The 23,966-nt window shown below is 38.4% G+C and overlaps 1 protein-coding gene and 1 long non-coding RNA gene across 2 annotated transcripts; one reads left to right on the top strand and one right to left on the bottom strand.

Annotated features, from left to right (window-relative positions):
- The first annotated feature begins 1,656 nt into the window (after positions 1 to 1,656).
- On the top strand, positions 1,657 to 21,949 carry crb2a (crumbs cell polarity complex component 2a). The gene is given in 13 exon segments (XM_057359616.1): positions 1,657 to 1,761; positions 11,515 to 12,174; positions 12,905 to 13,100; positions 13,182 to 13,321; positions 13,414 to 13,584; positions 14,856 to 14,969; positions 15,060 to 16,022; positions 18,302 to 18,864; positions 18,944 to 19,109; positions 20,242 to 21,112; positions 21,240 to 21,356; positions 21,491 to 21,617; positions 21,728 to 21,949. Coding segments are annotated over 13 exon segments (4,404 nt in total). The 5' UTR covers positions 1,657 to 1,667.
- Positions 13,369 to 15,403, bottom strand: LOC130569773 (uncharacterized). Its single transcript, XR_008964890.1, has 3 exons — positions 15,292 to 15,403; positions 13,674 to 13,734; positions 13,369 to 13,587 (listed from the first exon to the last, which is right to left on the bottom strand). It is a non-coding gene; the product is annotated as an uncharacterized LOC130569773 (long non-coding RNA).
- Positions 21,950 to 23,966: the final 2,017 nt, after the last annotated feature.

The raw sequence follows: 23,966 nt of genomic DNA on the forward strand, positions 1-23,966 counted from the left end.
GAATGTATGATGACTCACAGATAAGATTGTGACAAGATCAGTTAATCTTGTTTTCTGGTCTGAACATTACAAAAACAGACAAGCACATACATACAAGTTTACTCTCTTTTATCGCAGGAGAATCACAAAGTTTTATAGCAAACGCTATAGTAAGAATACTGTTGAATATGATTTTTTTTAGAATATATAATAGTTCAGAGATTATGCTGGTAGTTCATTTGGTCATCAAAAACTATCATCGGCAAAACGGTACTTCACTTAAAGCCTTTATGTTTAATTCATTATAAAGGGTTATTAAAGGGTATGATGCATTATAATTGTTCATAATGTGTGCTGTAATACATTAAATGTTGTTGTAATGAATTATAGCCAAATTATAAAATGCAAAGTGTGACAATGAATTGATTAGTGTTATAATGTATCACCTGTTACTGTTATTCAATATTACAATGCATTATAAGGTGCATTACAAGGCATAATTAACACATTAAAACTACTTTTATATGCATTATTCATACATGCTTTAGGAAAAGTGTTGCCAAAAAAACCGTTGATGCGTAAGCATAAAGGAATGCAGGCTTGAATAACTCATGAATATGGATTTGTGATATAGCCGAAACTCAGCAGGACGCAAGATCTCAGTTAGAAAAAAATCAGCAGGGAATCACCTAATGAAGGTTTTTTGATTTGCGAAAGAGAATATCCAGCTGAGCTCAGTGTTTTTTAACCAAACAAGTCTAGATTACCAACAGTACATTTCTGTGGTTAGTGTTGTTTGCTTTGCCAGCAAACCTTCACAAAGTCTTTCACTGTCGGTCCACCTGCTAGAATTTGTAAACATAAGTAAGCTAGGACAAACATTCATTAAATCTGTTCTTAATCATTGAGAGAATATAAAAATATGAATTGCAAGTTTAAAATCATTTACACTTAAAAACATACCTCGCTTACAAACAAAATGAAATCATAATTTAAAAAATATAAAAACACATTTGATGGCTTTGTAACTACAAAGCAAAGTAATAATAAAGAACCCTATATTTTCATATTTTCATACATCCATCTTTGGGCATTCTCAAAAGATATTTTAGGGATTTAAACATAACATATAAATAAAAATCCCTTTGATTTGGTGTTTCTATTATTATTAACACATTCACAATTTTAAATTTGAGGACATCCCCAATGCCCTATTTTGTCAGATTTAGCCATTTTGGGTCAATTTTGTAGTATATCCACACACACACACGCACACGCACACGCACACGCACAGACATCAGTGAGTCCTGATGCTGAAGTCCACTTCAGGTTTTCAAGACCCTCCTCTCCCTCTCTCTCTCTCTCTCTCTCCCTCTCTTTCTCTCTCTCTCTCTCTCTCTCTCTCTGGGTGGTTAGTGTAGTAAGTCCCTGTGGGATTGGGTGAGAGAGTTAGTCTCATTACCGCGTGTACAATGAGCCACTGCTCATAGCCTCACTCTTCTGATGCTGTCCGGAGGAACTTTGTCAACTGAACTCGGATGCTTTTAGGAATTATTAAACCGACAGGAATTACAACAGAGCAAATTCAACCTAAGGATCTTGATGTTATTTAAAAAGGATTCATTTGAAGGTTGTTCCGCTATGAAGGACTCAAAGAGACATTAAGCTGAACGGACGTTTGCTTTGGCATGTTTGGGGTGTCTCACATCACCATGGAGATCAGGAAAGTGCAGCTAAATTGTCACAGGACAGTCTTCCTGACAATGATGATGTTCAAATGGGGTGAGCTATCTCTTTCTTTCTCAATACTTACAGAAATGATATGAGAAGCAAGATATACTATTTATAAACGCATATTTAACATGTACATTGACAAAATAATCATGTAATAACAAGCATGCGTGGTTGGTTGAATGAAAGGAAGAATTTTGGGAGATAAAAATGTTTCCTTACGGGTCAGTCTCAGAAAAACATTGATTTTTAAAAGAGGTTCTGAAAATACTTTTAAACATATGAAGGATAAATTTAGACAGAATGTGACGCTATGCCAGAGTTTGGTCTTTTTTATGTTTTAAAAAAGTTTCATTTTTAAGTTTTATTGGGATGTTGAGTGTTTTGCTGGGCTTGTTCATCTCTCTCAGTGTCAAGAGCAACAGGTTGGATGTTGTGTGTGGTTCTCTTGTCTATTTTTTTCTCTAGTTATAAAAAAGCATACAGGAAAAAATACAAATTACTATTCAAAATGATTAAAGGCCCATCTGTCAGGCAAGATTTATGCATTTGAGGCTTTTTTTTATTCCTAACCTAAAATATCATTTGGGTTACTTGTCTGGTAAACGTTTTTTTTTTTTTTTTGCTACAGGGTTGAAATCTCCCACTGTGGAATATTTGAATGTTTTTAACTTTTCAAACCATCAGATTTGTGATTTCCGACAAATAATTTTAACTTCGCCCAATAAAGCAACCACCTGTCAACTAACAAAAGCACCCTAGCAACACACCAAACAAACCCTGGGAACACCTTGGCAACCATCCACAACACCCTAACATTGTAACAAACAATCAACTTCAGCAATCTCTTTCCAACAATTGTTTTTTCAAAAATGTTAAGTTTTGTTGCGTTTGTTTACTTTCCAAGAAAATCTCGTAAATAATTTGATAGCATCATCCTGAATTTCAGCTATAAGATAACAAACACATCCAGGTATTTTCACATCATTATAGTGTTGTATATCAGATTTTGTAGTCGTATTCCCGTCTCCCCCACCTTCTGATCTTGAGTGGCTATGACCGGTGCGTGGTACGGACAGGAATTTGGGGGAGGTTATTTATCTCTGCCTCTATTTTTCCCTCCCTCCTTCCATCCATCCCGTCTGATTCTGCCCCGCTCCCAGGCCAATGTCTGAAACAGAAAAAAGTTGGGGGTGGGTTCCATTGTTTCCCGTTGCCACGACAACAAGGCTGACTCATTTGGAAGCGGCGTGAGGGAGGAATTCACGTTAAGCACTTTTAACAAGCTCTGTTTGCTTTCATGTCCCGTAGGCTTAACGATCTTTCATCTGTTCGCACGGTCACGCTTTGTTTTCTGTGCTGACCATATCTGAGGACCATTTGAGAGGATGATAACAAATCTGATGTTTTATCGTATTTGTTGTGTAAAAGAATTCATATGTGCTGTGGAATGTTTAGGGAGAGTTGCTAAAACACATAAAAGTAAACAGTGCGTGTAATTGTGTGTAAACGTTATTGTTGGGTTTCTAGCTTTTGTTGCGCTTGGGATTATCTCATTACATTAATAGTATTAATAGTGGGGGGTCTTTAGTCTAGTTTGTAATTCTTGGGTTCTGTTTGCATTGCAATAGGTTGCGTTGTAATTTTTGTAGAAAATACTGTTTGTAAGTGCTCACCTTCATGTCAAAGACAAAATAAGAAATTTGAAGAATGTTGGTAACCAAAGAATATTGGCCCCCATTGACTTCCATTGTATGGACACAAAATATTATCTTTTGTGTTTCACAGAAGAAAGAGTCGTATACAAGTTTGAAATGATATGATGGTAAATAACTGATGACAGAATTTTTACTTTTTGGTGAACTATCTCTTTAATATAATCTCTGTTCCAGTAAAACAAAATGCATAATATTGCTCTGGGTAATTTCTAAGTATGGCCTAAGTGGATTTAAGTGTTGTGTAAAATGGAAACTTGATAGGCACTTACACTATCGCTCAGTTTACTCAGAGCTCACCACCCTGCCAGGGTCTGTAGGGTGGTATTATGGCACTTGACTGTATAGATTAATAAGAATCAATGAGTGACTTTAGTGAGGATAAAACTGTGGTCTGATTTCTAGACCGCGCTGATAGTTCGTGTCAAATCACGCATGCAAAAGCGCTAAGAAAAATGTGGGGGATCCTGGAATCCACATGACTTTTTCAATGAAAATGTCTACAATGCACCCTGCCCCCATCCCTAATCCCAACGTGCACACGGGGAGGGAAGAAGACATTCACACTGCAGGACAAAATAACACATGACAGAGTTCAATGCATTCTGATAATGAGCTTGTGAGTCTGTAGTGAGTCAGACTTTGCACTTATGCATGAATAGCGCTGTTATACGTGGATCAATATCAAAATCATCACATGTATTAAATCAAGAATACCCAGGTAAAAAATAAACACTAAAGTAAGTGTACACTTCCATAAGTTTGCTTAAAGTGCTCTATTTTTATAAGTTTGTACTTAATATACAAAAAATATAGTCTAAGTTTATCTTAAGAAGTACAATTACAAAGTACAAACTAATCTTGTGTATATTAAGTACAAATTTAAGTACATTTAAGTATATTTTAGTGCACTTTTTTCACCTGAGCAAAGCAACTACTAAATCTATTTTGGCTTCTTAAAACAAATTAATGCTGCAATTTTTCAACTTTCTTTGGTTAAAAATAAACACACAAAAAATTTTATTGAGCAAGTTCATAAAAAATGTCTCCTTTAATTTTCCCGATTCACAAAAGTAAGCTTATGATGATTATCAATTTTATTTCCTCCATGACATTCTTTTGACATGATTTTACTTCAGACCATGTAAAAATAAGTATAAAGTAACAAATTTGGTTTCAAACACACATGGCAATAGAGTCAAAAGTTATGGTTTGCAGCTTTAAAAAAAGAGGAAATTAGTATCTGGAGATAATAATAATAAAGAAAAGAATGAACTGAAAATCTTTTTTATTAGCCTTTACCTAACCAGTTTAGGTAAAACCTGAGGTTAATAATCTCTTTTTCAAGTGTCCTGGCCAAGACACGTTTGACAAATATCAACGCATTATCTACACCAATTTAAAGTGACAGATCCCCCAAAAATGAAAATTCTGTCATCATTTACACTAGTCATTTCATACCTGTATGACTTTCACTTAAGAAGATATTTTGAAGACCGTTGTTAATGTTAACCAAACAAAGACGGCACCCATTCACTTGCATTGGTTTTGTGTCCACAATAGAAGTGAATGTTTGCACTGTTCGGTTACCAACTTTCTTCAAAATATTTTCGTTTGTGTTCTGCGGAAGAAAGAAACTCATACAGGTTTGAAACGAGGGTTAGTAAAGCAAGAGGGTGAGTAAATGATGGCAGAATTTTCATTTTTGGGTGAACTGTCCCTTTAAAATGATCAACTGTTCATAATTGCTCAAATTTACCTCGATTCTAGAATCAAATAGAAGACTAAACATACATACAAACACATGCACACACTCCTCCTACGCTTGAGAAAATAAACAGATCACAGGTTATCACAAAGTCCTGTCTCACATCACCTCACAGCTGCCCTCTCTCTCTCTCTCTCTCTCTGAAACCCATCTGTCCCCAACCATATCTCTGTACAGATGCAGAATAACTTATCTCATAGTGTTGATTTCTCCATCTCCCTGGACCCTGAAGACATATTACATCCAATTCAGAAGGAAACTGGCCCCCTTTCAGATGCCTACAGTATGTTAACTTTGCATCACCTTTTTTCTGAAAAAGGCGTGAGAACACACACTGACAGATGCCCCCTCCCCACAGACAGAATATGCAACCCCTTAAAACAGTAAAACTAACCCATCACACCCACTCACAGCAGGACGTTAGGCACAAACAGGGATGATTGACAGTTATCTAAACAGAATAGGTGGAGTTTTGTTTGATTGACAGCTGGTATCAGTGAGGTTAGCGTGTGAGGTAAGAGGAACGGTCTCAGCTCTCAGTGCATGACTTACATTCCTCTAGCAGTCCAGAACAGATAACATGAAACATTTGCATGTGTCTAGAGTAAGAAATAGCGCTGAAGACAGCTTAAGCTGCGGCAGGAGAATGTCTCTGTCAGATGAAGAGCAGACACGTCTGTGAAACTCCAGCCTGTACTACACCACTCTTTCCACCTGAATCTAAATGTGTCATGCGTCTGGATGTTGTCCACATTCCAACAAGCTTAAGAAAGCATAAATATGTACAAACAGAACATTAGCAGATCAAAAGGTGACGACGTCCCATTAAAATCTGTAGTGTGGAGTTATATCAACATCAAGCTTAAATTGTTTTATTACTTTTAATCCTAACAGATTCATAGATTGACTTTATGGACTGGACATTTTGAAACTTCCAGGTCTCACAAATGTGTGGCTTTTAAACTTTTAAGACATCTTTTAAAAACTGTATTAGTTTATTTATCCCAATTAAAACAATATATCGCTGCTGTCCTTCTGAAACCTTGGATCTCCATATTTAAGGATTTTTATTTTTTTGCCATAAATCATTATTATTAAGTCACCCTTTATGTTTGCAAACATCTAACCAATAAAAAGTATTATAAAGTGCTTGTCAACTTTAACAATACAGTGCTGAGTCATTTAAATTTTTTGGACATACAAGGTTTTGGAAGGAACGCAGCAATAGACAGCATAAATGGATAATATTTGTCATTTAACTCTGTTAAATCACATTTATGAAGAAATCCTATTTATTTATTTATTGTGCTAAAATGTACTAAAAAAGAAAATCTGTTGAGGTTGAAAAATCACATCAAACCGTGAATTGCATCACTTTTCCTTTAGCAAAAATTGACAAAAATAAACCACAAACACAAAAAAATTAGGTTTAAAATAATATACTACTTCTATGAATATATTAATATATATTATAAGATATATAATATAATATATAATATATATACTACAATATATATTGTTTAATAATATACACTGTAAAAAATGTTTTTACAGAATTTTTACATATTTTTTTCAAATATGGTACAAAAGTGTCGAATTACAGAAACAGCAGACTGCTAAATTACAAGTCGGGTGTAAAATAACATGAAAAACATATTTAACAATATTTTTGGTGCCTCAGCTGCTGGAATATTACTGTTTTTATGGGGCTTTTAGTGTACATATATTGTGTATACTAAAGACAAAAAAATATTTGGTTGTCTAAGTTAGTTACGTCTGTGGTTACTCCGCTAAGACACCTGTGAAATTATATGGGACACTTTATACTTCTAATAAAATTACTTTTGGTACCAGTTGGTTAAAAGTAATTGTTATATTGATGAAGAGTAACACAAGCAGCAGTCATGTCTGAATCCAGGAGCTTTGGGCCAAGAAACCATGTGCTACACGTTTTGGCTCACTGTACCTTACTGTAAAGAAGCTTTAGGCTGGCAGCCAGTGTCTCCAGAGCTGCCAAGACATTAAAGTAGAACGGGATAGGAACATCATGTGACTGAACCAAAAGGACCATCGGTGACTTGCTAATTTGTGGACATTTATTGTTTGTTAACGCTAGGGCTTTCCTTCTCACTTTTCATTTGCCTTTTATGCTGCTTTGAAAGAAACAATGATGAGTTTTATCAGTATCTGCAAAGATGTTCCTAAAAATCTAATGAATGCACTAATTGCCGAGAAGAGACAGAGAAGCACAGCCTGAGGTCACAAATCTGCCTGGCTTAGTGAGACCAATGTAAGGCTGTTCAGTTTTACACACCACACTGAGAGGATTATGATGAGCTCAGTACGTGAAGCCACAGGCTCGTTCAATCTCTGATGATACTTAACATTAATTAAGCTTTCAATGTAGTCTACATTCACAGTAGACTACATGTAGCCTTATTCACAGAGATTTGTGTTTTATAAATATGATAAATATTGACATAAATATCGTGCGTCTGTGTTTTTTCTCACACAACCTCTAATATTTTTATTTATTTAAAATATGTTTTAAATAATTTTTTACCAATTTTTTGTTATTTCTATTTTTTCTAATCTTATTTTCATCTTGACAATATAAAGTTTGATTGCAGCATGAATTACTTTCATTTCTTTTGATCTTCATTAAATACAGTAACTAAAGCTATATTTACAGTAGCTATAATACGCAATACCTACAGCCACAGTGCAAATAAATCTCATCCAGTTCTTAAAGCAAAATTTACAGATAAAACAATATTTAATAGACATGCTTTCTTTTGAAGCTAAACGGAATGTGAATAAAGCCTCTGTTGAGTTTGTGAAAACGTGTGTCGGTGTATAAGTACAGAAGCTAAAGGAGGTACAAACCCTTTAATCCTGTTTAAAATTCTCTAAACAGATGACGCGATACACAGCAAAGGCCACAGAAAGCATTTCATGAAGGGAAAGATATGCAAAAGATTTTTAGAAAACAGATTTTCAATGTGTAAAAATCTTGCAACATTCTGTAGTATATTTACAATGTACAGTAATGAAATTGCATTAAAACCAACTTACTATTCCCAGAATGTGCTCTATACAACATAACATACTGAAAACTGTTCAAAATACTGTATCCCACAATGCAATCTGTTCCCCTTCTATTTTCCTTATTAATGATTTGAAAGTTATATCAAGCGCAATTTCTAATATCTCTTTCAAGACTCAACCCTTAAGACATCTTTATCAAAAACGAAATAGTTTTGAATAATCATGTCGTTCATTGAAAACATATTTTCATGTTACATTTAGATATTTACAGTATATTTTATTAACCATATGCTGAGTAAGCATGGACCTGCCTGTCATTAATGGGCTGACATCACTGTACACCATCTGGTTCAGGGGCAGAAATCTTCTTCACTCGATGCTCTACACAGACAGGAAATGACATCAGAGTTAAATAGCTCTAAGAGGAGGGATAGAGACAGAGCAAAACCGTAGAGGAGGAGAGAGAGGAGGCGGATCTGGGGTCACAGAGGTCAACATCTCATCGTCTCTGGGTCAAATTAGCTCAGCGGTAACTATGGAAACGGAGACTCACGGGGTGGACACTAGCCGGGTCAGTCCGACTGGAGGTCGTTTTCCCAGATCGGGGGTGGGGAGGGAATGTTTGTGTGGGTGTCTGGCTTAACTTCATCCACACTGTCGGACAATACTAAAATCCAAAGTGTTGGGAAGCCACTTGTTCTGCAGGAAAATGTGACAATGATTGTGTGTGCACGAGACAGAGAGACGCTCTTTATTCGATTCGCTTTTACAATGTAAAAGATTATTTTTGTGGACTTGTCCTGTAGATGTTCTGCTCGCGTGCTTTAACCTCTCGCAGACGCGTTTCCTTTCTGGAGAACATGGTGTCCAGTCTTTGCTCTTGCATATTCCACCACGTAAATATCGAATTCGCTATGGCGCGAGCGCAACTGGCTCTTAAAGGGAATGGGAGATGAGACTCGGATTGGTTTACTGCATGTTTTGCCCAAAACACACCCATGACTCAATAAGTGAATAGGGACAACCCTTTTAGACCATGTGCCTGGCGCGCCTGACCATTTTTCCCATCGTTCAACTAGCAAAAGTGGATTCGGACATGCCCTAAGTGCACTTGCACCTTGCACTTTAGACCATGCGCTTAGATCGTTAAAATAGGGCCCAACAAGTGTTTGGATGTCTTTTATATGGAAAAAAAGGTCTTAATGCTATTATGTTACAGTGCTATGTTTACATTTTTTCACAATTTTTTTGGATTTAGTTATGCATCAAGTATTGTTATCTTTAAATATCATATCAAATAGAAAGCAAGAAAGAAGTACAAATAAGTACATTAGAAAGTGATCAATTATCAACACACACAAGGGTGCATTAAACCAACAATATAGATAACTCTGTTTTTTAAAATGTTCAAAAATCATTTTTTTTATTGTGTTATGTTTTTATGGTGTTAGTTAGCTGTATTTTTTTGCTATTATTACTTAATCAAAACAAGTGCAGTTTGATTGATATCACTTGGAATGCGTGCACAATAAAAAACGATTACAAAACATTTTTTAAAAACAGTTATCTGTACGTGATATAAAAATATACTAGACATTTGACGTTAACTCATACACATTTTGTATTTACTCACCACATGATTCAAGCAGGCAAAAATAAGACTAACATTGAAACAGACACCCAAACCATATCTAGACCATAATCAGAGCTTTTAACTTGGACCAATACGCCAGCACCTGGCAACCGCCCAGATCAACCCAGCAACCACTGAGCAATGCACTAAAACCAGTGAGAACACACGAGCATCCGCATAGCATCGCCCTGACAACCTCCCAAAACACCCTTACTTCTGTTGCTCTCACGTTTAATTCAGAAAATGTTAAAATGACATCTGTAACAGAACTCACATCATCCAAGAGCATCTCTCTCTCTCTCTCTCTCTCTGTTGATCAGGTGTAAAAAGCTTAGTCTATTTGAGGAACAGCAGAGGAAACTTAACCTAAACTAATCTCTTACACACACAGTACTGATTTAGGAGTGACTACTGTAACTAAAAGTAGCAACACTAACATCTACAAAACCAAACTGTAGCATCTGTGTGGGAACATTTGGTACCTTCATACAGCAAAAAACTGACACAAATACACACAAAACATCTTTCTATTCCTGCTACACTGCTCCGCTACACACACACACAACACTCATAGTTCACACACACACACACAACACTCATAGTTCACACACACACACAACACTTCATTCCTTTTGCTCATTCATTAATATCTTCCGCCTGGATGCATATTTGGGATGAAGCCTGATCAAAGCTAAAGTGGTTGGGGTGTGGAGTTTGGGGGGCGAGGGGCCCCATGAAGGTTAAGGATGGGTGGGCTACACTAATGGAGCCGAGCGGTGGGGGCCGAAGGTCGAGGTCAGGCAGATAACGGGAATTTGGAATGACTCAAAAAGCTCTCGTGCCATTGGTCGCTTTGTCCGGGAAAATCCCTGTGAATGCCGTGCACCTCATTTTGATTATGAAAAGACACACACTCATAGGCACGAACATAATGTGCAATTTACAGCGCACAAGGTCGGAGTGTTGGAAATCTCTCTCAATTTTGACCTCTTAGTGTAGAGATTAAACAAGCTTTCTGAGGCTTGTTTCAACAAACGGTGATAAAGAATGCTGCATATATAGGCATGTTTTTTGTAACGTTGACATGAAAGACATTCTCTCTCTTTGTTTCTGAGGCATTCTCTCCCACTCGGAAAAGTAACGATCAGCACCATCTTGAATAATTGTAACGCATATACTCAGAGTCATGAAGTAGCTTTACTACGTCAAAATCAGGGTTGCCAGATCCGCAGATTTACCACATTATTAGTCCACTTTTAAACGATTGATAGAGGTGGAAAGGACTGCGTTCAAGACCCCTCAGATTAAGGATATTACCCACCTCAATCTGAAAAAAAATCATTTCTGGACGGCGCTGTTTTTATTTATATTTTTTAATGTTAATATACTTCTAATGTTTTAATGCTGCTAAATAATTAGTGTTTTACAGCAAAACACAGATGTTACTTCCAGGTTTGTGGTCTGTACTGTATTTAATGCCTAACAAATTCTAAACTGTGTGAATTTTAGGAATAAGAATGTAATAACAGCCTAGCGTTTTGGTATTTGTCTGGGGTCGTCTTTGATTTGCCATTAGGTTGGTTTTGTCATGATCTGGCAACCCTGGTCACAATAATCAATCTATTTTTCTGTCACTGCAGGTATATTCTGTTCGGGGTCATCTGACTTGTGCGCATTGTCCCCCTGTCGTAACGGGGCGACGTGCGTGGACACCATGGACGATTACGTGTGTCTGTGTTCACGGGAAGGTGTCCGGTACACGGGGAAGGACTGCGACGTACTGTACAACGCGTGCGTGTTCGCCGAATGTGAAGGATGCATGAGTGAACCGGGCTCGGAGCTCTACACCTGCCCGGGTGACGTCAACGAGTGTGAAAGCGGGCCGTGTGTGGGTGTTGTTTCAGAATGCGTGGACGAGTTAAACGGCTACAAATGCCTTTGCCCACCTGGATATGGAGGAGAGAACTGTAGCCGTCATATTACAGACTGCATCGATGAACCCTGTCTAAACAACGGCACTTGTAGTAGGATAGTGGACGGGTTTGAGTGCACCTGTCCCAGCGGTTTCCGAGGAGAGACGTGCGAAGAGAATGTGGATGAGTGCGCATCACATCCGTGTCAGAACGGCGCCATCTGTCTGGATGGAGTGAATAGGTATCACTGCTTCTGCGTACCGGGATACCAAGGACACAACTGTGATATTGACATCAACGAGTGCGCATCCCGACCCTGCTGGAACAACGGAACCTGTATTAATGAGAAAGATCGGTACATTTGTGAATGCCTACCGGGATATACAGGTAATCCATGTGGGGGTGTGTTATGTTGTTAGAATCCTGAAGTTTCCAAATGTCAAATATTCACTTCTGCAAAATGCACATGTCTCTGTAAGTGTAAACAACCCTTAAAGGGATAGTTTAGTCAAAAAGGAAAATTCTTTCATCATTTAATCACCCATGTCATTGCAAATGAGTTTATTTATTCTGCAGAACACAAAAGAGGATATTGTGAAGAATGTTAGTAACCAAACAACATTGGCCCCCATTGACTTCCATTGTATAAACACAAAACCACCGAGACATTTTTCAAAATATCTTCTTTTGTGTTCCACAGTGAAAAGAGTCGTATAGTGGTTTTCAAAATCAAAATGGAAGTTTTTTGGCTTTTAGTATGAATAGCCTTTAAGCTTTTATTATGTATATTTTGACCTATTTTAGTATGCATTTCAAAACACTTCAGTGGGTCTTTAAAAGTAAAGTTTTAAAAACACACTGGTCAGAGAAACAATAGTCCCCTGCCAAACACAACAAAACAAACTCAAACTTGCAAATTACAAATTATAAAATGTTAAGTGGCGTATAAAGGGATAATGAGGTGACAACTTAGTGTTGTTGTAGAAGCTGTTAAACCAAAGTGCTTTTTGTTTAAACCTTATTAGGTGTAAACTTTCCTTTTTGGGCCTTAAGCACAGAAGGTTTTCCAGAAATTGTTACATGAATTGTAAACCGTGCATCATGTTCTTCCCCACAGGAATAAACTGTGAGATGGAGATTGATGAATGCGAGTCAAATCCCTGTGAAAATGGCGCCACCTGTCACGATCTGGTGGGACTGTACACCTGTGACTGCGTGCGAGGGTTCGAAGGGTCCGACTGCGAGATCAACATCAATGAGTGTGAGAGCCATCCGTGTCAGAACGGAGGAATCTGTCACGACCTTGTCGACAGGTAAGAGCACTCTACAAGTGCATTGATGGGAATGGTGTGAATAATGGCCGCTCTGATTGCATTTTGCATTTTTTTGTGCAGTTATGAATGCGAGTGTGAAGGCACTGGGTTTTTGGGAGACCACTGTGAGGAAGATAATCCTGAGTGTGCATCAGATCCATGCCAACATGGAGGAACTTGTGTAGAGGGCATTAACCATTACAACTGTAGCTGTTGGCCAGGTAGCTATCCTTAATTCTTTTAAGTAGGCCTACTCTTCGTTCAAAATTGTACGTTGGTTTGTACTGATACTGATGTGTATGTGTGTTTGCAGGTTTTGAAGGTGTTAACTGTGAGGTGGATGTAGATGAATGCGCTGATACTCCTTGTGAGAACGGCGGTGAATGTTTTGAGAAGTCTAAACCTGAGAACTGGAAAACAGACTGGACGTTCAGCTACGACAACGCAGCAGGTTACGTCTGCAAGTGCCAACCTGGATATACAGGTACTGGAAACACACATAAGACAATGCAACAAGTGTGGTAAAGTGTATTCACATGCATTTCATCAATTACGCTTAAAAGGATAGGTTACCCAGAAAATTTGGTCATCATTTGCTCATCTTCATGTTGGTCCAAATCTGCATGACTTTCTTCTGTGAAACACACATAGATGTGAGACAATTAGTGACTTAACAGCCTGTCCAATTTCACTTTCTTTGTATGTAAAAACACATTTCCGACACACAAATAGATAGACTTAGAGCAACTTGAGTAAATGACACCAACATTTTCCTTTTTGAGTGACCTTTCATACCAAAATCAGGGCTCTAGAAATCCGCTTTTTTCACAAATTACGTTAAAAAATTTTGGTTTTGATTTTCGGTCTTTTTTATTATACAAAAGTAATATATTTGCCCACGTGAAAAATACTTTAATTTTTTCTATATACTACAATGTAACCCATAAAAATAAATCTGTAAAAAAATACAATATAAACAAGTAATTTTTTTCTTTTTGTATTTTTAAAAGTCTACTAAAATAAATTGAGTAAATTAATAGGGTATATGCACACGGGACGATGACGTACTTCCGCTAAAATCTCAGCCAGGCTGTTACATCTGAGCACGTAGCGTCCATAGGGAACAATGGTGTTTTGCTTCAGGATGCACATAGGATTACGATCAACATCTTTAGTCTAATTATCCAACCACTTCGCCATACGTTGACAAAAGGAGAAGCACTTCAGGCTATCCGTTTCAAGGTACATCAACAAATATGAAAAAAGCAAAGCGAACTTTTGCACTTGCTAGAGGCGTGATCACAGAAGCACTTAACAATGCTCACCTGTAGTGCTGTCGGTTCGCCGAAATTTGAACGTTTTCTTACTAAACACATTCTTATCACTTGGTGAAAAATCTCCTTAGTGCTATGAGAGCAGAAGTGACTTAGCGGAAGTACGTCATCGTCCCGTGTGCATATACCCTATTAAACTAAATTAAATTTAGTTGTTTTTAAAGAAATTTTAGTGGCATGTTTACTATGTTTGACTAAAGCAAATAATATAATTTAATACTAATATATTTTTTTTCATGTGGGTATGTCATCATTTGTTATGTAAAAAGTTAGCCAGACTTTTATTTTGACATCGTTGCAAGGACCTTTTTAGTCTTTGAATTTTATTAGCTGTTCAATGCTACATTCTAATAAAAAAATTAAATCATTTGCCAGTTTCGTGCCATTTTGTTTTAAACAAAAATGTATTTATGTTCCTCAGGAGAGAACTGTTCAGTAAACATAAACGAGTGTGCGTCCAAGCCGTGCCACAACGGAGGCAGCTGTAAAGATCTTGTAAACGGATACATGTGTTTGTGTGCAGACGGGTTTACAGGTCAGTGTTTGCGTGTGCGTGTGTGCGCGTGTGTGCGTGTGTGTGTGTGTGTGTGTGTGTGTTCGATTAAACTTTGCGTGTTTTTCTCAGGTGTGCAGTGTGAAGTCAATATAAACGAATGTGAGAGCGCCCCCTGTCTGAACGGAGGTGTATGTGAAGATGGAGTGGCTGAATACGAGTGTCACTGTGCAGAAGCTGAGGAAGGTCTGCTACCCTGGGGCGGACCTCAATGCAGCGTGCAGATGCTTGGTTGCATTGAAAACACATGTGAAAATGGCTCCACCTGCCTGCCATGGTGTGACGGAGAGACACACGGACATACCTGTCTCTGCCCGCCGGGTTTCTACGATGACGTCTGCTCTACACCAACCACATTCTCCTTCTCCTCACCGAGATTCTTCTTATTTGAGGTTCCAGCTCTCGAGCGCAGAAGGAGAGATACGAAACACGGGCATCTTTTGGAGGTGCGCCTGCGCTTCCGTACCACATTGCCTGACATGCTGTTGTTCTTTCGTGGCAATGCTGAAACCTTTCTGTCTCTGGAGATTGTTGGGGGTGAGCTTCGTACAAGGCTGGTGTCGGGAGTCGGAGGGACGCTGGAGGCAAGGTTGCCAGGTGTTGTGAGTGATGGAGAATGGCGTGAGGTTGTGGCGGGCATTGATGAAGAGTCTACAAAAGTTGTGCTGGAGGTTAAAGGTCCATCCTGTCTAAATAAAGCATGCAAAGTGGAAAACAAGTTTCCAGATGATCGTGAACCTTTCTCAAAGCATCTCACAAAGGTGTATGTGGGTGGCGTACCAGAGGAGTATCTGAAGTTTACGTTGAGCGGCCGTGGATTTTTGGGATGTATGGAGGACTTGCAGGTGGACGGTCGTCAGGTCTTACCTCAGGATCTGGGTGACGGGGATGAGAGCGTGGAGATAGGATGTAAAAAGACTGAATGGTGCGAGGTGGATCCACAACCCTGCTCCCAACATGGGCAATGTGTTGACCTCTGGACCAGCTACCGCTGTGACTGTTATAGACCTCATCACGGACATGAATGCAGCCAAGGTCAGCATTCACACACTGCATGAACCAAACCAAAGATATTAGTTCACAAGACAAAATGGTAACACTTGACAGTAAGACTGTATTCATTAACATTAGTTCATGCATAGCTACCATGAATGAAGAATGAACTATACTTCTACAGCATTTATTAATCTTACTTCATGTTCATTTCAGAATTTACTTTACTAAAACATTTTTAAACTTAACATTTTTATCTGTTAATATTAGTTAATGAACTAACATGAATAATTATATTGACATTAACTAACATTACCAAAGATTAATAAATGCTGACAACTATAGAAGACGGTTTCATTTTAACAACATAAACAAACGTTACTGCGCATGCGCACTTTTGTGACTCCAACTTAACTTCCGGTACACATTCACAAACAATATGCCCTTTTCACAATGACGTCACTTAACTTCCGCCTTTTTGCAAAGCAGTGTATCATAACATCCGTCTTGCAACAAACAAGAAGAAGAAGAAGAAGAAGAACTTCCGTTTTGCCGTCGCGCTGGAATTTAACAACAGTGAGAAAAAAAACTGACAGAACACGTATTCAAGTACTTATCCTAGCACCTTCGCTAACACAAAAAGAAAACAAAACACTTACCTTCATAATCAAACAGGTACTGTTCAACGAAGAATTTGTATCCTTTCTCTAGCTTTGATCTTGTCGTTAGCGAAAATTTGTCTGCAAGACGTTGTACATCATCTAGACCAGGGGTGTCCAATGTCGGTCCTGGAGGGCCACTGTCCTGCTGAGTTTAGCTCCAACTTGGCTCAACACACCTGTTTGGAAGTTTCTAGTCTGCTTTGTGAGACCTTGATTAGCTGTTCAGGTGTGTTTGATTAGGGTTGAAGCTAAACTTTGCAGGACACCGGCCCTCCAGGACTGACTTTGGACACCCCTGATCTAGACGTTTTTGTGGCAGATGTGCAAGCCACTTGGTAAACTCCATTCTGAGGCGCTAACGGAAGTAACTTCTTGAGTTTTACTGGCGGTTGGCAAATCAGCTTATTGGTGCATTACCGCCACCTTATGAACTGGAGTGCTGGCGGAAGTAATGATACACTGCTTCGCAGCAGAACGGAAGATGCGTGAAGTCATGTGAAAAGGGCGTATAGAGTGACTAGATTATTTCTGATAACGTTCAAAAGAAACCGAGAAGAACCGTTACTTGGCTAAACTTGCCTCTCCAATATTTTGACATTATTTAGACTGCGATACCAAGCTCAACCTCTAGATGTCAGTGTACCATACGGTTTGTTTAAATGCGTCCAAACTACAGGACCCATTCAACTAATTATTTATTTAAAAAAATGAACAGTCAACAAATCGTTTATTTAATACAGTTATTATTCAATAAATATAAATAGTTATATTATTAGACACTAGCCAAACACAAACTGGAAGTTAACTGGGGGTCAGGCGCGCCCGCGTCCGATGCAACGGTCTATATTAATCATTGTAATTTTATGTAAGTTAATGTTTGTGTATTTTACCAAAATATCTCATTTTTATCACAAGGATTGCGTGCAATTTAATTGAGAAGGGTTAACAAATTAAATTAATTTAATTCCTAAATGTGTATTTAATTTGAATTGAGGTAGCAAACAGGATATTGACTTGCATTTCAATTGTGGAAGTAAAATTATTTTTTATATAAAAAAAGAGAATGAAGAATGAAAAAGAGAATAAAATGAAATGAAACCAAATTTAAATAACTTAAAATTGTAAAGCATAACTTTAAGTATCAATTCATTTTATTAATTCATTATTAATTAATGGTTAATAAAAACGTTTACAAAGTTAAAAAACAATGTTTACAAAATGTATTGAATGGTCAAGGTGTACTCATATTTAAAATTTATTTTCACACTTATTAAACGAAAGGTAGATGAATCTTAAGGCTACAATCCATAATCGTTTGCCTCTCTGTCGCCATCTGTGTTTAAAACATACAATTGCAGGTTACATTATTGTCCATACATATCTTTATGTGAGTTGAAGTCTAAATTTCGCTTAAAATCTTCAACATCAAACTCAAATTTTCCACAAAACTGTACCTGACAGATCAAATTATAAATCTTATTATAAGCTTACTGTTGTGAATTGGGGTAAGGTCAGGATACAGGTTTCAAGACTTTTTTTTTCATTTGATTTGATTATTTTAATTTAATATTTTTTTTAAAGTTAGACATTGCAGCTTTAAATTCGGAATCTTCCATAAACGTGTCTCTCACATACCTTCTATTTCTACTATCGTCTCAGAATACCCATCTTGGACATTTGGTCACGAAGACTCCGTCAGCTTTCTTGCATTTGAAATGCAGTCTGACTTTGGCAGAAGCTTCAGCGTGATGTTCTTCCTGCGATCGCTTCAGTCGAGGGGATTGTTACTTCAGTTTCGTAGAGCAGAGAGTGGGGAACCTTACTTTACCATCTACCTACAAATGGGTCGAGTGAAGGTGACCTCAACTGCGAAGTCGCCCGTGCTGTCAGTACCAGCGTTTGTCAGTAATGGAGAAAAGCAGCTGTTGCAGGTGGATGTCGAGGATGGTCAGGTGTTCTTCATCCACGGAGGCTGGCGCTTTGAACTTGGCCTGCTGCCAGACTTGGAAGTTCTAGAAGGAGACCTGGTGTATGTGGGAGGGCTTCCAGGTGGGGGCGCAGCTGAGTGGGGGGGACACTTTAAAGGCTGCCTGCAGGACCTGAGACTGGATGACGTGCATCTGGACCAGAAAACATGGAATGGTCCTGTCAATGAGACTGTATATGTTGCCAGTGATGCAGAAAACGTGCTTTTTGGATGCATCAGTGACGATAAATGCAAGGTATGCAGATACACAGTGCAAACCATACACAGTGCGCCAATCTTATGTGGGATCTAAAAGAGTTTTCTTTGGTTTGCAGGAGCAGCCTTGTTTGAATGGAGGGGAGTGTACAGTCACATGGAATGACTTCACTTGTTCCTGCCCATGAAATTTCACCGGAAAGACGTGCGAAACCCGAGTGTGGTGTGTGAGCGACCCATGTGTAAACGCCGGACACTGTGTGGATCTGTTGGATGGGTTTGAATGTATGTTTATCTTCTACACCCAGATGATTCTATAACACATCTATCAGTTATATGCAGACTTATACCGTAAATTCTAAAATAACTCTATATTTTACATTTTTCAGTAAAAATATCTAATGATCCTTAAAACAAGATGCAACATAGAGATATTTAGACTTGTTTCAAGAACACGTATCTTTAAAATATCATTGTTTTACCCTCCTGCACTTCATTTTTATTTATTTATTGATAACTTAAAACAAGCGAAAAACTGTTGGTTCAGAAAGACAAAATAGACTCAAATATCAAAGTTACATTCTCTGAAATAATAATATTATATATCGTCGCTGTCCTTCCGAAACCTTGTATGTCCAAATTCGCTATTTTTCAGGAAATGGAAAAACAATTAAATACTGTGTTGTCATAGTCAACAAGGACTTTTTTATACTTTTTGTTGGTTAGACAATTGCAAAACCCAGTGACAAACATAAAGAGTGACTAATAATAATAATTTATGGTATAAAACAAAAATCTTGACGCATGGAGATAGGAGGTTTTAGAAGGACAGCAGCGATATATTGTATCTTAAATAAATATATATTATTTTGAGAATTTTTAAATCATTTTAAACACATTCATTTATGAAAATTACAAATAAATATTAAGATGACAAAATATTTAAATATGAACAATATTATCAAAATATATTAGGATTGAATTCACAAAAATGACTCGATTCATTTCAAAAAGTATACTTACTTTATTAAGTATACTTATGTCAAGTATATTTTAAATATACTTTATGTAGCAAGTATACTTATAGTGATGTACTAGTAGTATTCTTGTAAGTTACATTTTTAATTAATATTAAAATGTTTATATTAAATTTTAATAAATTAATTTGACACGAATTTGACGGAAAGTATTCTTATTATACAAATATTTTTTCGTATAAAACTTTTACGGATATTTTGAAGGTTGTAATTTAAGCATCTTAAACATACAAAAGCTCTTCTAGAAAAAATAGCACATTTGGGTATGAGGATGTTTCCCTCCAAACCTTTTAGCAACAGACATATAGCCCTTGACAACAAGCCCTCCTCTCCCTTATAAACTCCAATAATAGAAATTCTATTTTTCTTCTCTTTCCCAGGTATCACTAATGCAACTTTCCACAACACCCCCTTACACTACAGCGCAAGAGGAACCCTAGTTTTCCCGGTCACCAATGTTACCATAGAGCTGCGTACACGGCAGGAAAATGCTGTGTTACTGCGTGCATGGAGGGGGGCGGAGCTTCTCCTGATTGGCCTGGTTGATTCATCCGTTCAAGTGGAGATCCATACCGAGAACAGAGTGGAACCAGTGATCTTCTCCGGATAGAGACACGTTGCAGATGGCCAATGGCATCGTCTCCTGGTGTCCATGGCATACCCGGAGCGTGATCTATCACTCTGGTTGATTTTGGTGGATGGTGTCATGGATGGCAGCAGTGCTCCGGCTCTTTCCAGGAGTTTACACTTTCTCAACGACCGCTCAAGTGAGGTTGCACTGGCAGAGATGTACACGGGGTGCATGGGTGCGGTCAGAGTGGGTGAGGTTTACCTTCCATTTGATGACAACGTCAAAGCACCACAGACATCAAGGTTTTGGAGACGTCCAGATGAGCGTGTGCACGTGGGGTGCGTTGGGGGTCCGGTGTGCGATTCTCATCCATGCAGGCGGGGTGGCACGTGTGTGGATCTCTTCAACACTTTTGCCTGCCAGTGTCCACCGGGTTGGGAAGGAAGCACCTGCGAGACAGAAACAGATGAGTGTGCTTCGGGACCCTGCGTCCACGGCAGGTGCACCGATCAGTTTAATGGCTTTGAGTGCACGTGTCACCCGGGCTACGGTGGACCTACCTGTTCAGAAAACCTGGATGATTGTAAAGCGTCAGAGTGTAAGCATGGGGGTACCTGTGTGGATGGGATTAATGGCTACACGTGTATCTGTCCACCTCAGTACAGCGGAACACGTTGCCAGTGAGTACACATGCAAAGTCACAAATTCACGGATCAGATTGTTGCTGGAATTGGATCTGATTCCAGTTGGTTTCGTAATGTTTTGTTTCTAAATTTTGAGCAATATGCTTGTGTATTTGTGAAACAGGTACAACTACCCTCCTCTGAAGTGCGAACTGGACTTTGGGTGTGAAAATGATGGCGTGTGTCATGACACACAATGGGGGGCAAACTGCACCTGCTCTCCAGGATTCACAGGAGACAGGTAAGATTTACCGTCACAAAAGAAAAAAATTCAACCATTGGTGATAATAAAGGTGTTATGCCTTATACAGTTTCTGAACATAAATATAAACTTTTGTAATTTATCTGATTTTTCTGACCATTATCTTCATTCAGATGCGAGACAGAAATTGACGAGTGTGCGTCCGGCCCGTGTCTGAACGGAGGATCCTGTCTGGATCGGCTGAACCGGTTTCAATGTTTGTGTCCGGCGGGATTAAGTGGCCAGTTCTGTGAAACAAATGTACGTATAAACATAAACAACAAAGCACACTGTAAAAAAAATGAGAATGCAAACTAGTTTAACAGCTCACGTATCTAGCATTTTATTTGTATACCTGCATCTCTCTCCAGAAACAGTCTCATAAGGATCGTATCCCGTGGCTGGCGATCGCGGTCCCGGTGGTGTGTGGCTGTGCGCTCCTGGCGGCGATTGGTTTTATTTTCATGCTGATGACGGCACGCAGGAAACGGCAGTCGGAGGGAACGTACTCCCCGAGCCAACAGGAATTTGCCGGTGCGCGTCTGGAGATGGACAGCATGCTGAAAGTACCACCCGAGGAGCGTCTGATCTGAAATATGTCAATATACAGAGGCAACGTTATCTTTGTGTCACTAAAACTACGTTGGACATTTAACGGAGCAATGCGATGCAAGTGTTACCCACAAACTTAATACTACAGCATCGTGAGGGTGCAACACTGGAAAATACGGACAGAAGAGATGAAAACATGAATGCATACAGTGGATCTTTTACATTTCATTTCTTATGGATAAGTGCTTCCTATTTACATTTTCCAGATCAATCTCAGTAGGTGTCCAACCATTATGTAAATATAGTTTGACCCTTACACTGACTTTTGGGTTATAGTGAAGGACGGAGACCTACGGCACAAGTTTAACTCTCAAGTCTGAATGCTGAAGATGGACTTGAGGTGATTTTTTACTTTATGGATATATATGCCGGAACGGTTACAGTATGGTATTATCCCAAGGAAACGGGGGACATTGATAGTTTACAGTCTGCCTACAGTATTATCTTCAACAAATGTGTCCCTTAACATATTTCTTTGCTCATTTCAGAACTTAAGTTTCTGAATTACATTAGCCACAAGCTGCTCCTGCTTCGTGGTTGAAAGTAAAATGGTTGCTATAACAAAGTGCTGATGGAGAAGAGCGCTGGCTGGTTTCTTTTTGTGGGTTTTGATGCCTTCAAGTCATGTCAGAATTTCTCCAAGATGTATATGAGCACAACGTTCTTTTTTCAGTTAGGGGCATGGGTTAATGAACTATGAGGTTTCGGTCACAATTACCGTTTTAATTTTCAATGTTGATTGTACAAATAGTTTGTACGCACTGTTCAGGAAAATCTATGAAGTCAGCGAGAACTCACTTAGATGTTTATGCGAGCTACATTTCCCATCGCTTTCTGATCACATGAACATATTTAAAAAAACAATCCACATTTGCCCAACAAATCCATTTTTCCTAACCAAAATAAATCACAAATGTGATGTCGGAGTCGTAAGGAGCTTCCCACGCAGACTTGAAGGCAGCATGACATCCTTAAAACATTTATAAACTACAAAATAGGTGAACTACTGAACCATAGAGTATTAAACCACACATGTGTATATGAGGTATATTATCTATAATAGGACTGTTGTTATTCCCACACTGGATCTGATCATCACTTGAGGGCTGTGGATTCAAATCCTGATATGGCCGTGTAAATATTATTGTTTTTTGAACAGGTAGAGACCTAAAACTGTATGTTTAGAAAAAAAAGACTGAAGTTGTTGTGCCACAGTTGGCGACCTAGAGACGTCGGTGACGAGCTGTATCTAGAGGTCACTGTTTGGGTTTAATGATTTTGCAAAACCCCCAATTTAGGCAGAACCGAGGCAATTTTTCTCTATGTCTTTTTTTGAGTTTTTGTCTTTTACTGAGGAAAGCTTTGAACAAATATTGTTGACAATCACCGCGACTGTATTTTTATATGTATTTACACACCAGAATGTGACTACTATATATGCAAAGAAAAGCAATAAGCATTTGTTAAAACGCACGTACCGTTGCAAACACAAATGCCATGCCCACTGACATAATTTTTGAATGTTGTAAACTTTGTCTCTTCATGCAGATCACTACAATCCACTCAAACACATAGGAACTATTTTTCTAATAAAGATTTGTTCAAACACTACTGAATTTAAGGTGTATATTTTTGAATATGTACATTTGTAATAAAACTTTTTGATGTGTCCGACTGTGTTATGTTTGATGTGTCTGATTGATGTTTAGTTAAAGGAGCAATGTTGGTGACATCTAGTGGTGAGGTTGCAAATTGCAACTACAGCTCACTCTACCCCTCCCTTTCGAAGCACTATGGCAACTGACACAGGACAAACATGTTGTCACGCTTTCGCTTTTTTGCCGAAGGAGATAACGTATTTACGAAACACACTCTGTAGAGCAGTTTGTCCGTTTGGGGCTACTGTAGAAACAACATGGTGAATTCCATGCAAGGAGACCCGCGGTGTATGTAGACAGAAATAGCTCATTCTAAGTTAATTAAACATAACACATCATA

This window comes from Triplophysa rosa, linkage group LG19, assembly GCF_024868665.1.
Source record: "Triplophysa rosa linkage group LG19, Trosa_1v2, whole genome shotgun sequence".
In the NCBI taxonomy this organism is placed as follows: Eukaryota; Metazoa; Chordata; class Actinopteri; order Cypriniformes; family Nemacheilidae; genus Triplophysa; species Triplophysa rosa.